This window comes from Patagioenas fasciata, chromosome 3 (assembly GCF_037038585.1).
Source record: "Patagioenas fasciata isolate bPatFas1 chromosome 3, bPatFas1.hap1, whole genome shotgun sequence".
Classification (NCBI taxonomy): domain Eukaryota; kingdom Metazoa; phylum Chordata; class Aves; order Columbiformes; family Columbidae; genus Patagioenas; species Patagioenas fasciata.
Genome location: NC_092522.1, coordinates 24,618,341 through 24,640,936, shown reverse-complemented (window position 1 = coordinate 24,640,936; position 22,596 = coordinate 24,618,341). Strand labels below are relative to the sequence as shown.

The following is a 22,596-nucleotide window of genomic DNA, read 5'->3' as shown; positions in this document are numbered from 1 at the left end:
ATTCTAGACTCACGCTGTAACACCAATATGAAAACGAACCTATTAATATCAAAACCACGCAGATCTTCTAAAACAAGTTAGGCCCACAAAAACCTGAATGTAAACATCCTTTCTACTACATTAATCCCTGGAGCAGCACTCACAGTAGGCAGAGACTTTTAGTGGCATTATTGTAATTTCTCCCTCCTCCTTCTAGCTGTCCTCATCCCCTTGTGAGGCCATTACGAGTGAGCCCCAACTCTCTGGAGCAAGAAGGCTTCCTCCACCCAGAGTTTCAGCCACACTGAGTTGAAGACACTGAGCTTCAGCTCTGCCACCGATAAATGCCATGGAGATTGCTTTGCCTAGCGACTCCCAGTGCCTGTGGAGAGCAGGATCTGAGCCACTCCTTTTCAGTGTCTCCAAGGAACGCTATCAAGGTTCCTTAATGCGCTGAGCAGCACACTGTACAGCTCCACTAGAACTCAGTGAAATTGTATCAATGCATACTCGTGTTTGATGTAAATGCAGACAACAATATATTGAGTGAGAGTTTGGGAGATCTTTTCCAGTCTGCACATGAAAAAAATACACTCCTTCCATCACTGGCATTCAAGTGCTTAGAAGGGCTGTTAGGACTTGTCTTCTAGAAGTGTTGGATTACTTCTGGTGCTTAAAAGGGGCCTATAAGAAGGATGGGGACAGACTTTTTAGCAGGGCCTATTGCAATAGGACAAGGAGTGATGGTTTTAAACTAAAGGAGGCGAGATTCAGACTAGACATGAGGAAGAGATTTTTTACATTGAGGGTGGTGAAACACTGGCCCAGGTTGCCCAGAGAGGTGGTAGATGCCTCATCCCTGGAGACATCCCAGGCCAGGCTGAATGGGGCTCTGAGCAACCTGATCTGGTTGAAGATGTCCTTGCTCACTGCAGGAGACTGGACTAGATGAGCTTTGAAGGTGCCTTCCAACTCAAACTATTAATGACTGATTCTATGGCACTCTCCCTTCTCATACGTGGTCTGGTGGGTCCGTTCCCCTTACTCTGTGACTCCCAGGTCCATGGCTTAATGCGTACATGCCTTGGACCAAACAGTTTGCTGTATGCACAGACACTATGAGTTTGTTAATGAAGGCTGCTAATTTTGGCTAAGTATGAAAACATAATTTGCTTTCCATTTTAAGGAGAAAGTCCTGTTCTTTGCTGTGAGCACCATGGTATGTGAGGGAGTCGTGAGAGTTGGAGCTGAGGAACAGATGAACAAACCAACACAGGCAAGCTTTGCTACTGACATCCCTGTTGACGACACTGCTGTTATGGGGTCTGGAGAGAAACCTGGCCTGTGCCACCCTCTAGCAGTCAAATCCCTTGTACCACAGCTAGCAACGATGTGTCTCAGACATGAAGCTCTATGACCATGGAGTAGTATGCTTTAAAAAATGTCCAAATTAAGATGTGGACAAAAACTGGAGAAAGCAGGAGCAGGTCAGCTGGGTTTACTGCTGCTCTGACAGTGCAAACAAATGATGGTTCCTGTTTACAGACTCATCTATTGTACCTATGCAAGACTCACCATCTGCAATATCGATCCGCGGACTTGTGGATGCAGGCTCCCCGGCAGCACTACGGGATACATCAGTTCGATCTGGACCAGGAAGCATTGCTGCTTGGCACGCTGGGGAGGGGTGCAAACTTTGGAGCAGTTCAGAGGAGCCTGACCTATTGTCACAGGTCTCACATTCGCTAGGCATCGTGTCTGTGATCTGGGGACCAGGGTAAGCAGGAGGATTCTGATCTTCTGTTGGCAAAATATGCCCCTGGTCTGTGGTAGCAGAGTATCCAGGTGCCAGAGCATTCAAGCCGCTGCTTACAGCTTCATCGTAGGAAGGCAGCATGACAGGAACGCCATCCACCACCACAAAGTCGGGGTCACCCATGGAGCCCTCCTGGTTGCCTCTACGTCAAACATAGACAAGTTATCACAGAGAGCAGGAGCATGTCAGAAGCACCTCAGAGCCACCACTGAACTTAAGTAAATACAGCACTTTCCTAATCATCCAAAATAAAGCTACAGGTTCATTAGCATTCACAGAAATGTTTGCTTCATGGGTTTGAAAAAGTCTGTTCAGGTTGACAGGTGGAATCTGTTAAAATTGGAAAAATGAAACCAGTGACATGAAGAATGGTTTTGGGAGGGGAAGGAAAGCAGGTGCTTGGAAGAGATTAGGAGCACTGTTTGCTGTGCTGTGCACAGCGGGTATCATGGATATAAAATCACAGATGTAGTTCACCAGGCAAAAGTGTCTGCACGCCTGGAAAGATGTGTGCTAGAGAAAAAAAAGTGTCTACAGCCCACATAAACAGGCACTGAGATGACTACTACTGGATGACAGGGCTTTGGTGACCTCCTTCAGGTCTTACTTTCAAAAGATGAGGGCTTCCTTAACCAGTACTAAGCCAGTTTCTTTTAAAACAAATCTTTTCTACTATATTGGAAAGGTCTGTTAAACCCTAAAGTATCTGTTTAGTACCCAGTTAAATCACAGTAGAGTCCTAGCAGGAAGGAATTGGTCCCAGGTACCTGTAGGACATGAAAACCTCTGAAAAGGAGAGGACAGAATGCCATTTCAATAAGACAAGTACGAGCTATAAAGCTATCCGCAGTGCAACATGTTACACTTAAGATCTTCCTAGTTATATACGTATATGTATACTACTCCGCCGTTACTGTATATGTGCATATAAATTCACACATTACTTACATAATCTGTATACTTCTATGTACACATTTCTTTAACATTAAAATGACCAAGTCCTTTTTGCTGCATGTATTTAGTTACATACAGCTTTTTCACCTCTGTTTTCTGCACATGGTAGAATAGACACAAGAAAAAGCAAGTGCAGCAGAGGAGTCACACAGTAAAGGTCCATAGCAAACTGAGCAGATTGAAAACCAGAAACAAGTCTAAACTCAGATATAATAGTAGCTTTGCCTAAAACTCTGCATGCCTGCCTTTGTTTTTCCAGTTGTAAGATAATAATAATACCCACCTAACTGTCTCATGAGGAGTGCTGTGAGAATCAATGACAAATGCTCATAGCTGCACCATATTTTATGGAAATAAAGGAAGATGTAGGAGATATTTATGAATTGTGATGAAAATAATACTCATGAAGGGAAAGCAAACTTTTAATATAAATTTGTCCGTAGAGAAAAAGAAACTCACTCTTAAAACTTACATTACTAAGTCTACAGTAGTTAAAAAATTAATTCCCCCAGCACCTGAAAATGAGTATTTAAAAATATTGTCAGCTATTTTTACATGCAGAAGCAGCAACTTTCAGTAGTAGAGCTGTAATTATTCCCAAAGTGAACCTGGCAAACTTTGCCTTTTATCTTAGTTGCAGAATGGACTACTACGGGTTTTTGGGGGTGCCCTTCCACACTGGGGTTCAGAGACTTCTGCTCAGTGCAGAAGAAGGTATCTGCAAGGCTCATGAGCTGCTGTCTCCTCATTAAGGAATTTTGAGTGTAAAGACTGAGTCAAGGCCCTCAATCTTTCTTAGAAAAAATAAATTAAAAAAAAAAGAGTACAAACCTTGGAAGGAAATGTGTCTTAAATTTGGTCTGGAACATCCTGGCTAAAATAACCAGTAGCAATACTAATAAAACGCTGGTAGCAGTAAATGCCACTATTTTCCATGTAGTCAGGAGAGTCTCCTGTGTATTTGGCCAGGTTTGTTCTGTAACAAAAAGGCAATACAACAGTTGTGCTTGATTATTACTGCTACTATTTTGTATTAATACTTCACAGTACTCAGAAGGAGATCTTTTATATGTGTGTTTTATAAATACACATGAACCCAATCCCAGATACGAAAAGCAACCTTAGCATTAAGCTTGCTTTTTCTCCTTGACTTTTTTTATACAAGCAGTCATGAATTTAGCTTTTATACACATAAAAATATCCAAAAGATGTTAAAAAATACATTTGAAGAGCTTACAATTGAAATGGTTTAGGATCATTCAGAGTCTTGGAAATAAAAATATACCGTATTTAATAGCATCTTAAAATCAATGTTCATCACTTAACCCTGGAACAGATGAAGTTCACCACGCATTACAGATCAACAAATTTGGTCCAAAAAAAGGGTGGAAATAATGCCATTGCTGTTCCCTTACCTGTTTTGACACAGTATACTTGGTAGGAGGGGAACCACTCTCCATACTGGCAGGTGATGTACTTGTAGTCGTTGGTGAGGGTGTAACCAGGATCACAGTAGAACTCCACCACCGTCCCGTGGTTGTAGCGCTCGCAAGGCCGCGGGTGGCAGATGTAGTCTCCGTGACTCACCATTGGAGGTAGTGGACAAACTTGGGCAAGGAAACAAAGAGAAAAGGAGAAAGACATTAACGCCAGCACCTCACTGCCCGGTAGCTTCAGTGTGTCAAAATACACAGGGCATGCTTGAGGCTTCCTTTTGGGGTCATGGCAGTTTTGGGGTTCATCTCAGCGGTACCAGACCGCTGCTGGGGGATCACCCGCGGATGGATGTACACACCTCCTGGGGGGCAATGTGTGTTGGGCTGGGTGATTTTCAGCTCTCACCGACACCAGCGAGCTCTGCTGTCACCTGCATATTTAAAGGCCTGAGAGATGGGATCTGGGAAGATTCCCAACTTCTGGGGCAAGGCGAGAGGAAAATAAAATAGGAAACATATGCCTATATGGGGATGGAGAGGGACAGTCAAAATAAGGACAATCCCTCTCCTTATGAAGCATCTCAAATTCACCTGTAACGTCCCATTTTTTGTTTCAGTAACATAATTGTTATATGCACTAATTAAATATCTAAATATTCACTCTTAAAAATTAGCTTGTCATCAACACAATGCACAATGTCGATTAAGCGCTTACAGTCTGTACCACTGTAGAATTTTTAAGCTGGGCTCAGACTCTACCAGCACTATTTGTGTTTTGTTATCTCTGAGCAGCCCTACAGACCTCGGTGGGATCACTGGTGGAGTGAGGTCTTAAACTGAACCGAGGCTGAGCCTGTGTTAATTAAGTACAGTGGTTTACATAAGGTTATGTAAATAAGACAGAATTGCAATATAAACATATGGAACTTTAATTGTAGGCCCTGAAACGATAAGAAACATCTGAGTAGACGAACTCAATGGAGAGCTGAGGGAGTACTCTCTAGGAAATAGCAGCGGGAAAGCAGCTCACAAGCAGTATTTTTATAAGAAAGGGAACTTTTCCACTAAGTGTTAGTTGTTAGTTGATAAATATTTTCTTAAGTGCTCCTAACACAGAGGAAAAAAAGCCCTACAAAGTGTAATGATGTCTCAAATGGCTACATACTGACCCAAAAAGGGCTTAAATTACTGGATGACTTGTTTTATTTCCCTTCAGAGGCAGAACTAACTGGCTCAGTGCCCCATCTACAGGCTGTTCCCTTTGCCTCCTGCCTGCCTCATGCAGGCAAGACCTACTGCATTGATTTAAATAATGAAAATGCCATCTCTCGGAAGAAGAATCTTCCCAGAAATTACAATTCAGTTGCTTCTCTCTGTGAATCTTGTTACATGAATAATGCATTTTATAAAAAAAAAATACACAAGATATTAAATGAATCTTCAAGAGAGGCTGATTACAATGTGTACCAATGTCTATTCCCCCTCCCCTGGAGACATGGCTTTGTTTGCATTTTCACTGGCAGGGCTTAATAATAACTTGAAATCAGAGCAAGTAATTCACATAAAAATTCACATCCTCAATACTCTGCATACTTTCCAAAGTCTCTGGGGCCACAAGAAAAACGAATGCTTTACTGGTTAGTCAACTCAAGATCGAAAACAGTTTTCTTAAGACTAGGGCAAGGGTGTTAGACTGAAATAGTAGAAAATAACCTGTTGTCCATATCAGGGATTAGTCTTATATTAAAAGAAAATGATCAGTGAAAGCAATGATTCTGGCCTGCCATAAGGAAACCTGGTATGTTTTTATTCTATGCACTTAGAGCATGAGAACAAAGTTTGAGCTTCTTTGCAACTGAGTTTTGCCAAGCTACGGCAGGCTGCAAGAGATGTGTGGATGCCCAGGACCTTTCTAGCAATGAACAAGTAGAGCACACCTCATCACAAAGAGCAACACTCAGAGAAACAGATTTTCCTCTCTAGCAATGTACGTGATGCCTCGTCCCTCACCTCTTAATGTCATTAAGAACCAAAGCAGACTGCTGAATAAAAAAAGCCTCAAAGCTGGTGTCCCAGCAATGTGGGTCAGATCAGGAATGACACATTTCCAGGCAGATTGAAAACTACACTCTGTGGACAACCCAGGTACGAACCGTCGGTCTGTTTACAAATAGAGAGCTATTTTATAAAACTTGACAAAAAGAGCATCACTCTTTGTGTAGAATATGCCTCCAGTGCTAAAAAAGAGTGCCACCCCTTCTACTGACACCCGCCATATTTCAAGGGAAATGCTCATGTGATTGGTGCTGCCTGGAAACTTCTGCAAACATTTATTTAATGGACTGCCAAGCAGTCATCATGAACTGCAGTCGAGTTTTAAGCGGTCGGACGTGCCAACAGCTCCTGAATTCAAGACACTTAAAACTAGCAGATGCAATGGAGCAGGTCTGAAAACTTTATGTTCATCCAGCTTCAGGATTTCCCAACATTATCGTGGGCAAACTGGCCCCCATGTACAATCAATAATGCTCGGGTTCAGAGCCTCTTTTTCCAAATCAAGTCAAATGAGATACATCACAAACAACCAAAAATGAATTTGCTTTGAGCTTTGGACAGTTAGTTGTAGCCCCCCCATCCCTTTCTCAACTCACTCCATTCCCATGGTCACCCTGCCCAAGATCCTTTAAAATCAGTGGACAGACAGTCATAAAATAGCCTTAGTTTTGATCATAGAAAAGCAAGATTATTAAAGCCTGGAGGGCCACTGAACACTCTTGGCTTCCAAAGACGGAAGATTTTTTAGTGCAGAACTAGTAATTTTACAGGGTCAGATCTCTTATTTATGCTGAATACCACTGTATGGTACTGGTCCCACAGGTTAAAGGAATGTGCCAGATCAAACGAGGAAAACCTAAGCCCACTGAAATTTTCTAGGAAAGTTACAATTCCAGCATTCCCAGTGATCAACCCTAATTGTATTTGGAAATTACGGGCTATGGCCTTCAGGCAAATGCATCAAACTCAGAGAACGAAAATAGCCACAAGCAGATTAAAATAAAAGTGTGTCTGACAAGTGCATTTTAACTGTCAAAGCTCACAGCAGTATGAATGGTAAATAACCATAGAAACAAGTGAATTCTACTTCAGGAAGTTCTTACAACCTAAAAATGCCCTAGGTGCTGTTCTTAAATATGACACCAAATCTTTACTACCAACAGCTTTTAGCATCTTAAGGCTTCTGAGACTTTAATGCACTAATTACAACACCCAGAATGGATAATTTAGTATTATCTTCTGACAACCAACATTAAAAGGCCACATGTGTGTGTCCTTAGCTTTGGAGCTTGTCAGAGGGATGGACATAATTCAGGCAGTGTCTACCGATGGTTCTGCAGTACATGATCCTGGGTGTCCGAATCTGTCTTTGTAGAGTGATTGGCCCCAGACTATAAGGGGACTTACAGGAACTTTACAGGGCAGAATTCTCATCTGAAAAGCTGAATCATTGATTGAAAAGAAAGAACAAGTGTGTTTATACGGCAAACAGATCCCTTCTGGGATGATCAAGATGCCTGTTACTCCAGGAAGTTGGAGGGATTCCTGATGGATTTGATGGACCTCCCTGCCTGCTCTTAGGAGCTGCTGGAGCTGCTGGCTCTCCTCTGAGAGGAGCTATGGGCTTCCTGCTCTGATTTTAATGCAGACTTAGTTTTCTTAGGAAGAGCTTAAAACCTGGAGAGTTGAGTCTTGTGTTACAAACACTGTCCCATACTGGCTTGGAACAGCGGCAAAGGCAGGTCTGCCCCACCATGTGCTCCCTTCATCGCAACCTCCGCAGTGCAACAGCTGCATCCCTTGGACCAGGGTCACAGAGAGGGTGACATCGGCCATGGGCACCTCATGCCCAGACACTGGAGGAATAAATGGGGTTCACTCAGTAATTTTTCCTACCCATTATGGTCAAGAAGCTTTTTAAATGCTGCCCAGAGGAGGTCACAGTAATTCTGCACTGTTGACACTGGAACTGTAGGAGGGAGGGAAGCTTTTTTTGGCATTAGGACATTCTCAGTTAACATTGATGGCACAGAATAAAGATGTCACATCACTTTTTAAAAGTGACTGGTAGAGAGATAACAGTGGAGTTACAGATATTTACAGTGCTTAAAACCTTCTTTTTAGCTAGTCAGTTCAATTACTAGTTGGTTTAGTCTTTTGTCAAAGTAGGCAGGAGGTAAATTATTCAGGTTTTGCCCAGCTTTTACACATGAGCCAAAAAATAAAAGCAAAAATGTCTTGAAATATGTTCTATTATAAAAAGGGGGTAGGAATAAGCAGGAAGCTTATTTTCTACTTTCGATTTTTTGAATAGTAGGTTTTTCTCTCTAGCTACTAATCTGCCTTTCATGCAGGACATTAGTTGTTCATCTGGCTAGGTTAGTAGATAAAGCCAGAGCTAAACCAGCCATTTTCTGCTTGACACAGGGATGGACAGAGTTAGCGACATTTACACCTAATAAAAAATAATGCTTCACATCCAAAAACACTGTGAATGCCTGCTTATTATGCAAAGAGTGAGAAGAGATTAAGATGAAACTTTTTGATGAGAAAGGCACAGATAAAAACCTGCCAGTTCCAATGTGCAGGGAAAATGCTTGTATATCTATCTTGCTAGACAGCAATGAGAGAGGTGGGCCCACTGCTTCCTGCACAAGCTGGAAGAGAACAAGAGCTTCTCCTGACCCTCACTTGTTCTTGTACATACCAATGAACAGCAGAAGACTGGACACCTGTCACCTGACTACTGCCACTGATTCTCCATGGGAACGCAGCAGTATGTGTCCCAGCAAGTCTGACTCTTCCCATCCAGGGTGGCTTGGTCCCCACCTGAGACTTTACCAGCTGGAGCCTGACGCCTCAGTATGGATCCTTTTCCAGATACTGCCTTCAAACAAACTTATGCTTGGGTACATAGGATCTAAAAATTCTTTTTTTTTTTTTTACAGGAACACAGAAGATGAAGATTATTTTTGTTCCTTTTCCTGCTTCTTTCGTGCTAAGACGACTTGGTTCCTTGGTTACTTGAGTGTCATCACCCTTCAGACCTTCAGAATAACATAAATACTCAACCAAGAAGCCTTTCTCTCATATACCTCAACAATTTCTGTCCGTTTCACCTGTCAGACCTGGCCATTTCCACAGCTGCTACCAACACATGAATCACACTTGCACACACAGTAGATTTCAACATCCCTGTCCTCTCACATATACATAACAACACATTATAAGATAGTCAGTATGGAGGGGAACATAATGCCTGTATCCTATATTCAGTTGATGGAACACTGGTATCAGCACCTTTCACAAAGGAAAATGTTTCTTAATAGTTATGAGTTTGTGAAAAGCAACAAACAAAAAGAAAATAAATTAGTGGTATTCAAAAAAAGTAGCTGTTAGTTGTGGATTTTTAAACTCTATATACTGTTTAGAGAATTTACAAATTTATTTATTAATCAAAATATCTCAAGACAAAAACTCATAGACAAAAATGGTATTTCTAGTGCAATATCAAATAGGAAAATTCATGGGGGAAAGAGGAGTGGATGGTCAACAGGAAGAAGAGGAGGCAAAGGAAATTACTTCTGCATTTTAAATATTAATTAAAATTAATTTTTTATTATTAGATTTCAATTTATAGTAATATTTTTAAAGTATTTTAATTCTAAAATTGCAAAACAAAAATTCCCATTAAATTCTCCAATACTGTAACTAGGACTGACGAAAAACTGTTGGACTCAACCATTCGTATCTAGTTGAGAGCTTGAAGAAGAAATTAAGAGGTTTTTTAAAGGAAGGAAGTAGCAAACCTACTTGTTTTAAAATAAGCCCTGTCAAAACATCTCTGTCTAGAACAGCTGCTTAACAAGACTTTATTTTTAATGACACTCTTCAGAAATGTAAGCAGAGCAGGAAGCATTACTAAAGTAACTTTTCATTTACTGTGAACATCAGCTTAACAATATCCTAATCATACATTCCTATAACAAATGGTGCTGGCATTGTGAAGAGAGACATAGTGCTTATTATAGCTGTACTGGAACAACTGAGAAAAACGTTGAGGTCATTGGATGTGTGTTTTGAAAGTGAAGACAGGCTTTGAGGATCTTTTCTAATTACTTATTCCCACAGCAAAACAACAGCACCCATAGTAATACCAGACTAGAAAGATTAACGGAAACAACTAAGCGAGCACTAATATATAGAGCAACTCCTATTAAGCCTGATGGTAAACATAACTTAAAGTAACAAAGATACAAGATGCTTATTTTGAGCTCTGAAGTTGCCAGCAAATTTATTTCTTGAAAACCTACAGCAAGAATTATTTAAAATACTGTATTCTTAGCCAATAATTTCAAAATTCTTTCCAATCTTAACCTTTCTCAATTACTTAAACCTTCACAAGGCCACTTATGTGTTTTGTTCTGAAAAGACACCTAACACTTAAGCAAATTCTTCTCGACCATTCAGCAAGTCAATGTTCAAGCAGCAGGAATATACCCTGAAGCTGCTTGGTCAATCCATAGATGACCACCCCTGGGTAGTTCTGTAGTAGCTACAATAGCGAGCTGGGCCTTTCAATGTGTGCACAATGAGAAGCACTTTTCACCTTCTACGAAGTGTGAAATGAACGGAACAATTATGTTTTTAATGAAGAACTGCTTCTCTGGTCTAGCTTTGACAAACACCATCTTGCTGTGAATTGCTATCACTGACACCAGCTGTATGAGCCTAAATGAAACATTATAAAACGAGTTTCAAGCTTATTTTAATAATAGTTTAACATTAGCTGATTCCTAAATGGAAACAGAAGGTGATTTACAATTACTTATTGTACACAGAGCTTCGTTGTTACTGGGGTTACAAATTACAGAGCCTGTTTTGCAGTTCCATTCAGCTGAGCTCCTGGAGGAGCATCACACCAAATTCACACTCATCCTCAACAATCCTGGTGTTCCCAGCACAGCAACCTGTGAAGCATTGATCTTAATGCCAGAGTCTTCCATTTCAAATGCATTTCACAACAGACATAGGATGAAACAAACCCCAAGTGATCTTTCTTCTATAACTTCTAAGTTAAAAAGTGCAATTTTCATTTAAACTACAAAAAATGACAAGCTTGCAGCAATAGAGAGTGAGGAGTTCTTTTATCAAGAGGCCCATAATTATCTTTAAGGAAATATTTACACTCCTTATTCACATGGGAGTCCTTGGAGCACTGTGGTCTCATTTACAGCAGACCATTTAAGCTTTCTTCATCACTTGCTCTTAGGTTTTTTTTCTTCCTTTTTCTCACAAGTGGTTGACTTTATGATCAATAATGGTCTTTTTAGGACTCTGAGAAGCAGACAATGGGGACTGCAGAGACACCTAACAGGAAAGAATCAGAGAGCTTCAAAATCCTTCAAGGCTTGGGTATTTGACAAGCAACACATGATAACCCCCGACCTGGAAAAGGTTGAAGTGCTTAGAAGATGAAGGGAAGTGGAGGAGGGAGAGAGAAAGCTGCTGGGAAGGTGGCTTAGAAAACCAGGCAGATAAAAGCACCTGACAGAGATGTCTGAAGAAGCCAGTGCTCACTGTGAGCTGGACAGATCAGTGTTTTTATGTTATTTTAATCCCTCTTTCTTTAATAGCCTCTTCGTCTTTGCTTATGAACAAGAATCCCTTGAGCCTGTGTGATGTCACCTTTACCAGTCATCAGGGACCGACAGAGAGAAGGAATGCCAAATCCAGCTGGACCTGCTGGCATAGACAAACTCTATTCTAGGGCTTAGCTGAAGGCTGAGGAAATCAAACTATACCACTTGGGAGAAGGAAGAGCATGAGACCACATTCTCAAAGGAGTACTCCTAAGAAAAAAAACAACGGGGAGGAAAACCAACAAGTTATGTGAGTGCTGTAATACCACAAGCCAGCTCTCAAGACTCAGGGGGTGTCGAAGAGTATCAATTTCTGTTATTTATGTTTAGTTATCAAGTGCCTGCCTACACTAATTGGTAAAAATGTCACCCTTTAAATATCGTTTTTTATCTCTGGAAGTGAACAAACCTACACAGCAAGTAGGCTTCCTAATGCATAGAGACTGTAGCTACATTTCCCTCCATTTCTGGAAGATGTTCCATGATTGTACTGTGCTGCCACTTCTAATGAATGTGTCCATAAAGCACAAAGGTACTTAATTTCAAGGTACACAATGCAGTGTGCCTTTCCTTCCCAAGAAGCCCTGCCACATACAGTTAAAGATTAATATTATAAAACAGCCTTCAGGGAGAAATTTTTGTCTGCTTTCTCCCACCTAATCATTAGCATATTTAAAGCGCCGTGAATAAAATACCACATGCATCTGGCAGCTAGTGTGGAACTTCAGGGCAGAAATTATGGCTCCATAAAAAAGTTGGGATGTCTGGCTGATTCTGGAAATGCTAAGGAGTTTCTGAAAGGTGCACAGGTGATAGAGCAGGTGTAAAACAGTGATTTACTGCCAACAGTTCTGTGCATCAAGCAGAAACAGAAGACATAAAAGAAACAGATTACAAGTTGTTGTTCTGTTGCTTTCTTGAAAAACTAGGAACAGTGGAGATGGCATCTATTTCAATCACAGCCAAGATCAAAGAAGATTTCTGCAATGCAGAAGAGGAGCAGTTACTTAGAAATACAATAGTATTTATCTTCTTCAAACTATGTCTTCAACTTGGAGACTGTTCTCTAAACCTCCATAAAAAGAGCTGTAAAATGTCCACGGCTGTGTATCATTCTGTCTTGAAATGCGGTCTGGTTTTCTTTCCGTTCCACTTTGCAACACACTTGCTGGAGCTAAGAGATTGTATTAAGCAGAAGAATATGACTTATCTGCCTAGTATTTCATGTCACTGCGCTCTTTCTGAATTCAGTTATTTTCCATGCCTGTGGGCAAAGGTGTACAGATGAATTTCAGCACAAAACCCCCAAAATTCCAAGTCACTTATGAGCAGCTCCTTAAAGTGTTCAACTTCCACACTCACAGAGAGTGGCCTGACATGTATCATTTCTGCAGTCTCAGGTGATGAATTAATGAATTGTCTACAGTGCAGAAACACATAGAGTTATTGACTTTTTTTAAAGAAAACTAACCTTTAAACCTTCTTCATCACACTTATTTTCTGTGACTCAGTCACCCCCGGGGATGAAAGACTTTCAGCCAATTTCATCCTTTGGCCATCAGCTTAAAGGTGTCACCACTGTTGAGGTGTTGCCTAAGTAAAGGTGCTTAAAAATATTGCTGGCTGCTGCTGTTTGAGCGTTTATTGCCTGTTGTCATTCCTGAGTTGCAAGAAGTATTGCTGTAGGCAGTGAATATATTCTGAAACGCCACTCTAGTCACAGCTGTTCAAACCAAGGCCATCAATGTGTCTTATGTTAACATTAACTCAGTTAACTTGGATGACCTCTTTGGCAGTTGAGCAATATTTATTCTCCCTGCTGCCTGCAAGCTGAGTAGGTGTAAACATAGAACAGAATCCTGGTATCTACCTGTCTTAATTTCTTAATACTACAATGTTTCACAAGTGGCTTGTATTGCTGCCCTCTGCTCTTTACAGGATTTTCATCTGTTGGAGATCTGCTGCATCAACATTATCTTCCCTGAGGATACGCATCAGTCTGTCATGTTGGAATTTATCTAAAGCCTTCTCAATGTCACAAAGAAACACAGAGAGAAATCCATTCATACCAACGTACAATATCTCAAGCTTAGGATTGCTTACTTTATTCTGAGGCCTGAACATAAACTGATGACAGGCTGACTTGTATCTTTTTTCTCAGTGTATTGGTGTATGTTCCATCAAGAATATAAAATATTTTAAGGGCACAGCTTATCAAATGTATAGCTTGGTGTCAATCACTGTTTATGGCATTAGCAATTGTTATATAAAATCAAGATTTTTGAAGCTTTTCTTCAAAGTATCCTGCATGTAGTTGGTTAAAAAGTTTAAGCTAATTTGTTTTAAAATATTAAGTGGGTATGGCATTTCATGTGTAATATCACCCTCCTGCAGTGCTCTTTCACACTCTTTACAAGGTCTATGTCAGAAATATCAGAACCTCCTTTTAAGTGTCTATCCTCAGGTTTCTGAACAGAATAATTTTAAAGCAGTCCTGTATTGTTGCCTGTCTTTCCAGAATAGTTTTTTATTTTTAGCATACTTTGCTGGTTTTAATTCTCATATGACTAACCCTCTCTCATTCTTCAGAAATTTCCTGGTGCTTTAGGTGGGATTTGCCTTGCACTTCTTCTGGTTTGTTGTGCAATTTTCTTAAACCCTTCCTTCTCCTATATTTCTTTCATAGTTTCTATAACTTTCAGGATCCCTTCTGTAATCAGCTTAGTGTTACATCTTTTCCTGTCCCCCCACAATGAGTTTTATATACCATAGTTCTGAAATGCCTTCAATTTTCCTCTATGTTTTTCTTCTCTTCTACTCACCAAATCTCCCCTTTGACTTCTAGTCCTCATGTTTGTTTCATTTTTATTTTGTATCTACCCACAAAAATTTGAAGTATTTTCTATTTAACATTCTTTCAAGCCTAACCTCAACTAGAGAGTCTGTTGATTCTAGCATGTAGAATGAAGTTTTGATATTGTAATGTATCTGATTTCCTGCAGGACTGGCTTTTGTGTTCAGCTGGGATGATGCTGAAACCAGACATTCCAGATAACAGGATCATGTCTGTTGCTTGCAAATTCCATCAACCTGTTTTCCCTTTTACTCTTACATACAAAGCCAGGAATTCCCAATTACATTATCCACGAAACTGCTTGATCTTCTAGCATTAGCACAATGATCAAATTCTCCCAGTTTTTCCTCTCTCTGTCTGCTTTCCCCCCACAGTTCTTTATAAGAACTGTTCATTAACATCTTCTTGGAAATGTTCTGAAGGGCATGAAATATTAAAGTGCAGAGCCCAGATGGCAAGGTGTGTAATCATATGCAGATCACATTCCCAAAGACTTTTTTTTTTCTCCAAATCCTGTTGTTTTTATTCACCTTAAAGTATCATATCATAAATAATCTGTAGTTTTTATGTTTCATTCCACAGAGTTCCATACCAGCATGTTTTCTAGTGTTTGCTCTCCTCCAATGTTTCTGGAAGCCATCTGATTTTCCAACTAATGTTTATACCCCATGTAGTAATCTTCAATTTAACTTCTGTCCCCCCTATCTTTCGCATATCTGATTTTACAGAAGGTGATCACTACCTCACATTAATTTCTAGAGACGAATGATTAACCCCAAATTAGTAAGTTAAAAATCATGTAAATAAGTAAATTAACATTTTCCTTAGATCCACGAAGCGTCTAACAAGTTTCAGTAGAAATTTTTAAAAAAGTTTGCAGAATTATGGAATTCCGCTAGAAAAAAGGGATATTAAAAAACTTCAAGATATTAACCAAGGAATTAAAGGAGAAGAAAATTTAGTATTAAAATGCATTATCCTCTGAATGATTGTAAAATTTTCTAATGCTGGTAAAACAACACAGTTTCTCCTACCTTCGTTCTTAGATGCAGCTGAACAATTTCAACTGAAGCTTCCCAAATTATTCAGCTTGAGACAGACGCTCAAAAATTAATCTGAATGTTTTAAATTTGGCAAATGTACAAGTATTTAAGAAGAAGATTTCATACCAGTAAATACTTGGCAGTCTGAGCTAGAGGCATCCTTATTTGCCTGAGCTACAACTTCCCTGAGCAGATGCAAACAGCTGTTTCTGAGAAGCCGCTGCAAAGCGCTGCAGTGTTGGCTGCACTTCAGGACCAGGTAACACAATTTTTGGGCACTGCTCTGAATAAAGCAACAGTTGCTTTATTATCAGAAAAATCTTTTTCCCTATCAGCAAAAATTAGTGTCTCACAAGGGCTGGTGGAAGCTCTGGGCTTGGCAATACTGAGAGTAAGGCTGGCCTGAGCATTACAAATCATTCTGTAGGATGGGGGCTGTGTGGTCTCTAAAGTAACTGTTTATTTACATGGAGCTACAAACCCTTCATTCAGAATTTATTTGGCCTAACAAAGAGGGAAAAATTCACGTGATTGACATATAGTATTTATGTGATTACACACACATTTAAGGAACTCTTGCTGTGAAGGCTTCAAGAAGAACATATTTCAAAACAAGAAAGCTGTGAGCAGCTTACGGCAGAGTAAAAGCTCTAAAATGATTTGTGATGGCTTCAAAACAACCACTTGCTTTTAATCATTACTGTACTAAAATACTGAGCAGGAAATGTCATTAGAATAAATTTTGAATTGATCATGGAAATAAATAAATTGAATTAATTTGTTATTTGCAGATTTCCTCTGCGAAGAATACTGCTTGGTGACCTTATACCTCACACGTGAAAGGAATGCTGAAAAATGAGCTTGACATCGGCATGCAAGGTGCAGAATAAAAAATATGCAGGGAGGGAGTTTAGTTCACTAATTGAGAGTAGTGGATTGCAACAGGATTCCTGGAGTCTGGCACTCCTTGCATAAATCACTTGAACAAATGCTTTGAAATGAGGGCATCCCAAGTTGATTTACCCTATCTGGATTTCATTTTGAAGTTCTCTGCATGCCAGCTGAAGCATCCCTACAAAAGAGTTCACAAGGGGGGTTGCCAGGGGTGACCTTTTAGTGATGCTGCTGCCTCTTCTGCTGCAACAGAAGCAGGTAGAGCTCCAAAGTGGAAGAGAACCTGCTCTTGCAAGTGTTATCCTTGTGCTGGTTTGTCTGAAAATGGGTTAATTTTCTTCATGCAGTTAGAAACCTTTCTTTTTCATAACTAGCATGCTCATTATTTGGACTTAGTTTGAGAACAAGCAGATAACACCCCAGCGCAGAGTTAATGGTTTTAAGGACATTCTGAGCTCTGCCCACAGGTGTGAGACAGTGAGGAAGGGGGGCATGGATGGGGCAGAGCTTGACTGACATCCAGACTGATCAATAAGAGTATCCCATTAGCATAATGCTAATTATTTAAGGAGAGTTTGGAGCTGGGATCTTGTGGTTTTGCTCTTCTGCTTTCTTGCTCTTTTTTTTTGTCAAAGTTGGGGGAGTTTTTGGTGCGGGACGTTTAGTTTGGCTTTTGCCATTTTGCAGAGGCCTCTGAGCCTTTCTGGCTTTTTCCTCTTCTCTCTCTGGGATCGGCTGTTTGGACGAGGTGTGGCTTGCTGGGACTGGCTGCTCACTTGTGGACAGAGTTCATGAGGAATTGCCTTGAGTATCTTTTATTTCTATTTTATATATACATATATATATATATGTATATATACATTTTTACTAGCAGTGTATTAGTATTTTGTTATTTTATTAAACTGTGTTTATCTGAATGCAAGTTTCTCCCTTCCCTTTCGGTTCTCTCCCCTACTAGAGGGAGAGGGAGTGGTGGAGGAGAGAGTGAACGAGCAGCTATTATGGTTATATTGCTAGCTTGGGTTAAATCACGACATCCTCTAGACTTTGGTCTTCTGTGGTTCACTCAACACATGAACAGATGGGATGCCAACATGAAATCACCACAGAAAGTTTTAACATTTAAAGAGAGCAAGTGATTAAGAAAGTGATTAAAAGGGAGGATGGATCTAAACCTAGACCCAGGAGGCCTCCCAGATGGCCTTGACCCAGCAGCTGGCACACACTGACCCCCGCCCCCCATCACAGATCATTGTTGTTCACTGGGGATGATAACTTCTGACATGTTATTTAAAATGTAGAACTGTCAGGGCAGCGGTTCTGATCTCATGCTTTAAATTATCAAGAAAAAAGAGCCTCTCCATGACTTTATAATACAAGCAATAAACAATGAGCACATGAATTTTCTTGGGAATGTGATAGGAGCTGGAATGCTAGCTTTTGTTAAGAGAGAGTAAGACAACTTTTTCTGCTTCATACACTTGAGCTTCTGTATTTTAATGCTCTTATCTTCCTAACAGGCGAATTGTCAATTTTATAAAAACAGTTACATTGTTTGGACTAAGTCTAACAGGGCCCTTCTGATTTTTTTAATGTATTTTTCCATGCTATGAACAACAACAAACCGACCTTCTGAAAGTGTCATGCACAGAGCTCATTTGGGATTAATCTGTTATGGTGTGCCAAATATTTTTTTAAAATCCTCTTGTTATGTCATTCCAAAATTGCAAAGGCTTTTTTAAATTTTGGAACTTGAATTGTCAGTTAAAAGTAAGGATCATTTTATTACTTTATATCACGTTGTTGATGCTGTTGGCAAATTTCTGCACTTCCCGACTGCTTAGCATTTAGATCAGTGACATAAGCATCACATATGAATTCCTATAATTGCTTTTAGCTAAATTCTACATACAGATAGCTTCCTTACAGGCTTGAAATAGAGCAAAAATGTAGTCCTTTTAGGGGAATGAAATGCAGAGGATTCTGATGCCTTCCTAGGGTGTTTCATTCAGGATGCAGTATGAAGATGGAGGAAAGCAGTTAACTAGGTTTTGACAGTATATGGAGCAATCCATTTGGTATCTTTGTTTTAAATGTATGGGATGCAAATACAAATGCACTACAGTATCCTCCATTCCAGCACTGCAGACAGAGTCACAAATTATTCCTTTGGCTTAGTACGATTTACCTCTGTTTCACACTGAATGCTTTTTATGTTGTTAATCAATAAACTAGCTCAGTCATTTTAGTTGCAAATCCTTCCTTAAGGTTAACTACTATAAGAGATAACAAATATTCAAACGTGCAGCATCGTGTAGCACTCTGACCATCTGCACACAAATGTGAATGCCATAACTTCCTCAGTATTTCAATTAGAAAAGCTGCAAATAATTTACATTTTAAGGGCAAAGCAATCAATGTTAAGAGCTTCCCCTCTTGCACGTCGGACACCGAGAGAGCAAACATGAGTTAGAGAACACCAGGAGCTAACGGTGCAGTGAGCCACACGAGGCTGCACGCAACAAAACCCAGATACACTCTGCATGGCCTGCAGAAACATTGTATATAGCATAACTGTATTTATAGCCCTGAGTTAAAATCATACAGAGCATGCTGATTTTTGAAAATTGAAAGAAAAACAAACAATAAGACATTTACCTTCCACATCAAGGCACCTAGGTGGGCTATCTGACCAGATAAGGTTATACATGCACTCAAGGAACTCTGCCCCTTCTAGTTTATATCCAGGAAAGCACTGATAATACACCACTGTTCCTACGGGGAAGGAGGACTCGAACTCAGATATGTTAATGTAACTATGAGGAAGAACCAATGGCCTCAGGCAACCTGCAAATTAAGAAAAGGGAGGTATCTTTTATTATAAGGTGCTTGTCTCAGACATCTTAACACATCTTTGTTATAATTCCTAAATTGAGGAGTGCAATACTTTTCATCTTTTCTACAATGAATGGTATGCCCGCATGAGCTCCCTCAGATACATGTCTCATTATCCTGCTTCAAACACTTTTGTTGTTTAGCCAACACACTTTGCTAGCGTGGAATTCACTCTCAGCATTTTGTTTCACAAACAGTCACTGCTTTAGCAGATGGCAATTTCTTTTTGAGGTAGAATCTTTAATAAGTAAAGACTGTCATTTATATAAACCATGAGTTATATTCCTCCTCTTAAAATTGACAGGCATGCAAAACAACTTTAATCTTAAAACTGCTCCTGTGACAACTGTAAAAGATTTGAAGACAGAATTAATGATTTTGAAATTCCAGTTCAAGAAAGTCAAAAGGGACATGACTTCCTATGAGCAGTCCCAGGATAAACACTGAACGAGGTCCCAGATTAGGTTATGAAAAAGTTAAGGTACCTGTTATCACCAGAAACTGTAAATGTAGTCAGAGACTACATTCTACGTCTGGAATTACTTCTGAGGGATTTGTACTATGGATGGCACTGAGCAGTGACAGTTAAATGGTCACCACCCCTATGTGGTGCAAGAAAGAGCAGTGAATTAAATAGATGACATGATTTCATAACATGTCATTCACATATATTCCAAGTCTGTTTTGAGCTGGTATTTAGATAAGAGGTTGTACTAGAGAAAAGAAAAATCCTCATGGTCTTAGAAATGACCCTCTGGGTAATACTTAGTACTGTTGATTTTTTAATTTGCAGCAGTGTGGAGGAAAGATGATTAGTAATCAGGGAATGAAAAACAATATTATAAAGCTATGAGACTAATAGGATCGTGTTATGGCAATCCATAAATAGGTCTCTTGTTATTAGTAGGAATTTGTGAAGGATGTTCACAGGACTCTCCTAATTTTAAGCCTGAGGGGGAAACTAAAATCAGTCTGAGAACTTATTTTAAGATCCCAGCATCTAAAAGAAACAGTCTTGGCAGCACTTCAACTGGTTATTTCCTTGCAATGGTCTTTTGAGGGAGAGGGACGAAAGCAAAGAAAACAACAGAAAAAGCTTGAAAGGTTTTTATAGCACACGGTGCCACCAGCGCAATGGTTTTGATAGCTGTTGTACTAGCTGCTCAAATAAAGCTTCAAGCATCCTATCTACAGGCTAGTGCTGGTAGCCCTGATCAAGTATGCCCCACACATAACACACCAGCTCCTGCAAACAGAGCAGCTCACTGAGCGGGACGATATAAACAGCTTCCAGTAGGACAGAAAGAGAGAGCGCAGGCTGCCCAAGCAAGGCTGAGCTTACTCTCCTCTGAACTGTATCAGGGAAAATTTCATCCTGCTGGCTCAGAATTTTAATGCTCATGGAGAGCAGGACAGAGATGTAGTTGAATTTGCATGAGAGCCAAGTGTTTGTGAAAATCCCCAAACACCTCAAGCTCCTTGAAAACTTCATTTTGACAGTTTTTGGTCAAGTGATAAATATTATTTCAGATCAGTAATTATCATTATTATCTCGTGGCAAAAATAGTTTGAGGTTGGATTCTTATACACTGAACAACCCTTTCCTACTGCTCTGGCAGAAAAAAAGACATCTTAGTGTCATGAGACTCCCCTGCCTGTTGTAATCAAAGGGCCACAGAAATGTAATTGACAGCCTGCCCAGTGCAAGTAGACAAGTGCCTTTGATATTATTAATGCTTGACATAGCAACAAGAAAAATCTGGACTCCATTTTGGAACAGGTTTACAGAATTTGGCAAAATATGGCAGATACTTGAATCTGAATTGCCTGTTCTCTACCTGTTTGGTAGTTACAGCACTTTGCTCTTGTGCAATTGATTTAACAACTTTTATTAGTACTGCTTTTATTTTTAAAAGCAGTTAATGTTGAATATTGAGTAGCAAATTCACTGTGTTTCATAGTATAAATACAGCAACAGAAGAAAGCAACAAGCCAAGGGGCACTTGGGGTACTTTTGCTTACATAGTTAATACTCACTTCCACAAAATTTCCACCTGGATTTGTGGCAATACAGTACCTACAAATTAATCTTATGAGCATTCATCTCACCTAACTGCAAGAATCTTAACATACCTTAATGAGATGTGAGGTGCACTCACTCCCAAAAATGGGCTGTGTGCTTCATATTGCCACACCCTATGGCATTGCTGATCAGATACCCTGAAACTAGTGCCCACTATTTAATGCGTTTGTGAATCCTGTAATATGCCTAAATTTCTACATGCCTGTACCACCGGCTATGACAAGACCTTGAGACACATTTTGATGTGCCCCAAACTGAGCACGGAGATCCATACAAATGAAGCTCCTGTAACTTCGGACTCTGGTGCCCATCAGTCTCATTGCTTCATAGCAGAAACACCAGTCCATGACTTTTGTGTCTCGCCCTGCCACTGTCACTCGTGAGGTGTCCCAGCTCCCCTGCCTGCTCCGGCTCTGCAAATTGGTGTGATGGTGTAGGTGCCTACGGAGAACTGTCAGCTTTAGGAGGCAGCAGATGGGTTTGAGGAAATTTAATCATAACCCAGTCCTCTCCTTACCACAGATAGTTAAAATCTCTCAGTGCTGTCCAGCTGGTCAGGCTTGTTACCAAAAGATCAACTGATTAAAACCATGTCAACGGTACTAACCCATGAGTGTTAGAAACATAAAGGTAACAGCAGTGCAGGGTTACTGAATTTCCATTCATTAAGGTTGGCTTACCCCCAGTCACCGCAGCCTAAGCGAAGCTGGGATCTCATGCTATGAATACTACTAGTTCTATGGCTAATGCATTTTCTGGCCAAAAATCATTCCTGTGCACACTCTGAATTTTCGGTCAACATCTATGGGTTTAATAGACTGTGAACCTGACTGACAACTCTGCTGAAAACTCCAGTAGAAGAACAGGTTCCACCTTCTCTCCTCTACCCCTGCCCACTGCACAAGGCAAAAAAAGGCAAAATTGCAGATCAGAAGCTCAAATTTT

General features: G+C 40.2%; 1 protein-coding gene across 2 annotated transcripts in view; it reads right to left on the bottom strand.

The window, feature by feature from the left end:
* SUSD4 (sushi domain containing 4) overlaps positions 1 to 22,596 on the bottom strand; it is a 76,814-nt gene that overhangs the window by 312 nt on the left and 53,906 nt on the right. For both annotated transcript variants that reach the window (XM_065834690.2, XM_071805955.1), the window contains exons 5-8: positions 19,332 to 19,520; positions 4,165 to 4,356; positions 3,581 to 3,725; positions 1,555 to 1,937 (exon numbers count right to left, since the gene is read on the bottom strand). In XM_065834690.2, coding sequence (XP_065690762.1) covers positions 1,555 to 1,937; positions 3,581 to 3,725; positions 4,165 to 4,356; positions 19,332 to 19,520 — 909 coding nt within the window. The remainder of the gene's footprint in view (positions 1 to 1,554; positions 1,938 to 3,580; positions 3,726 to 4,164; positions 4,357 to 19,331; positions 19,521 to 22,596) is intronic.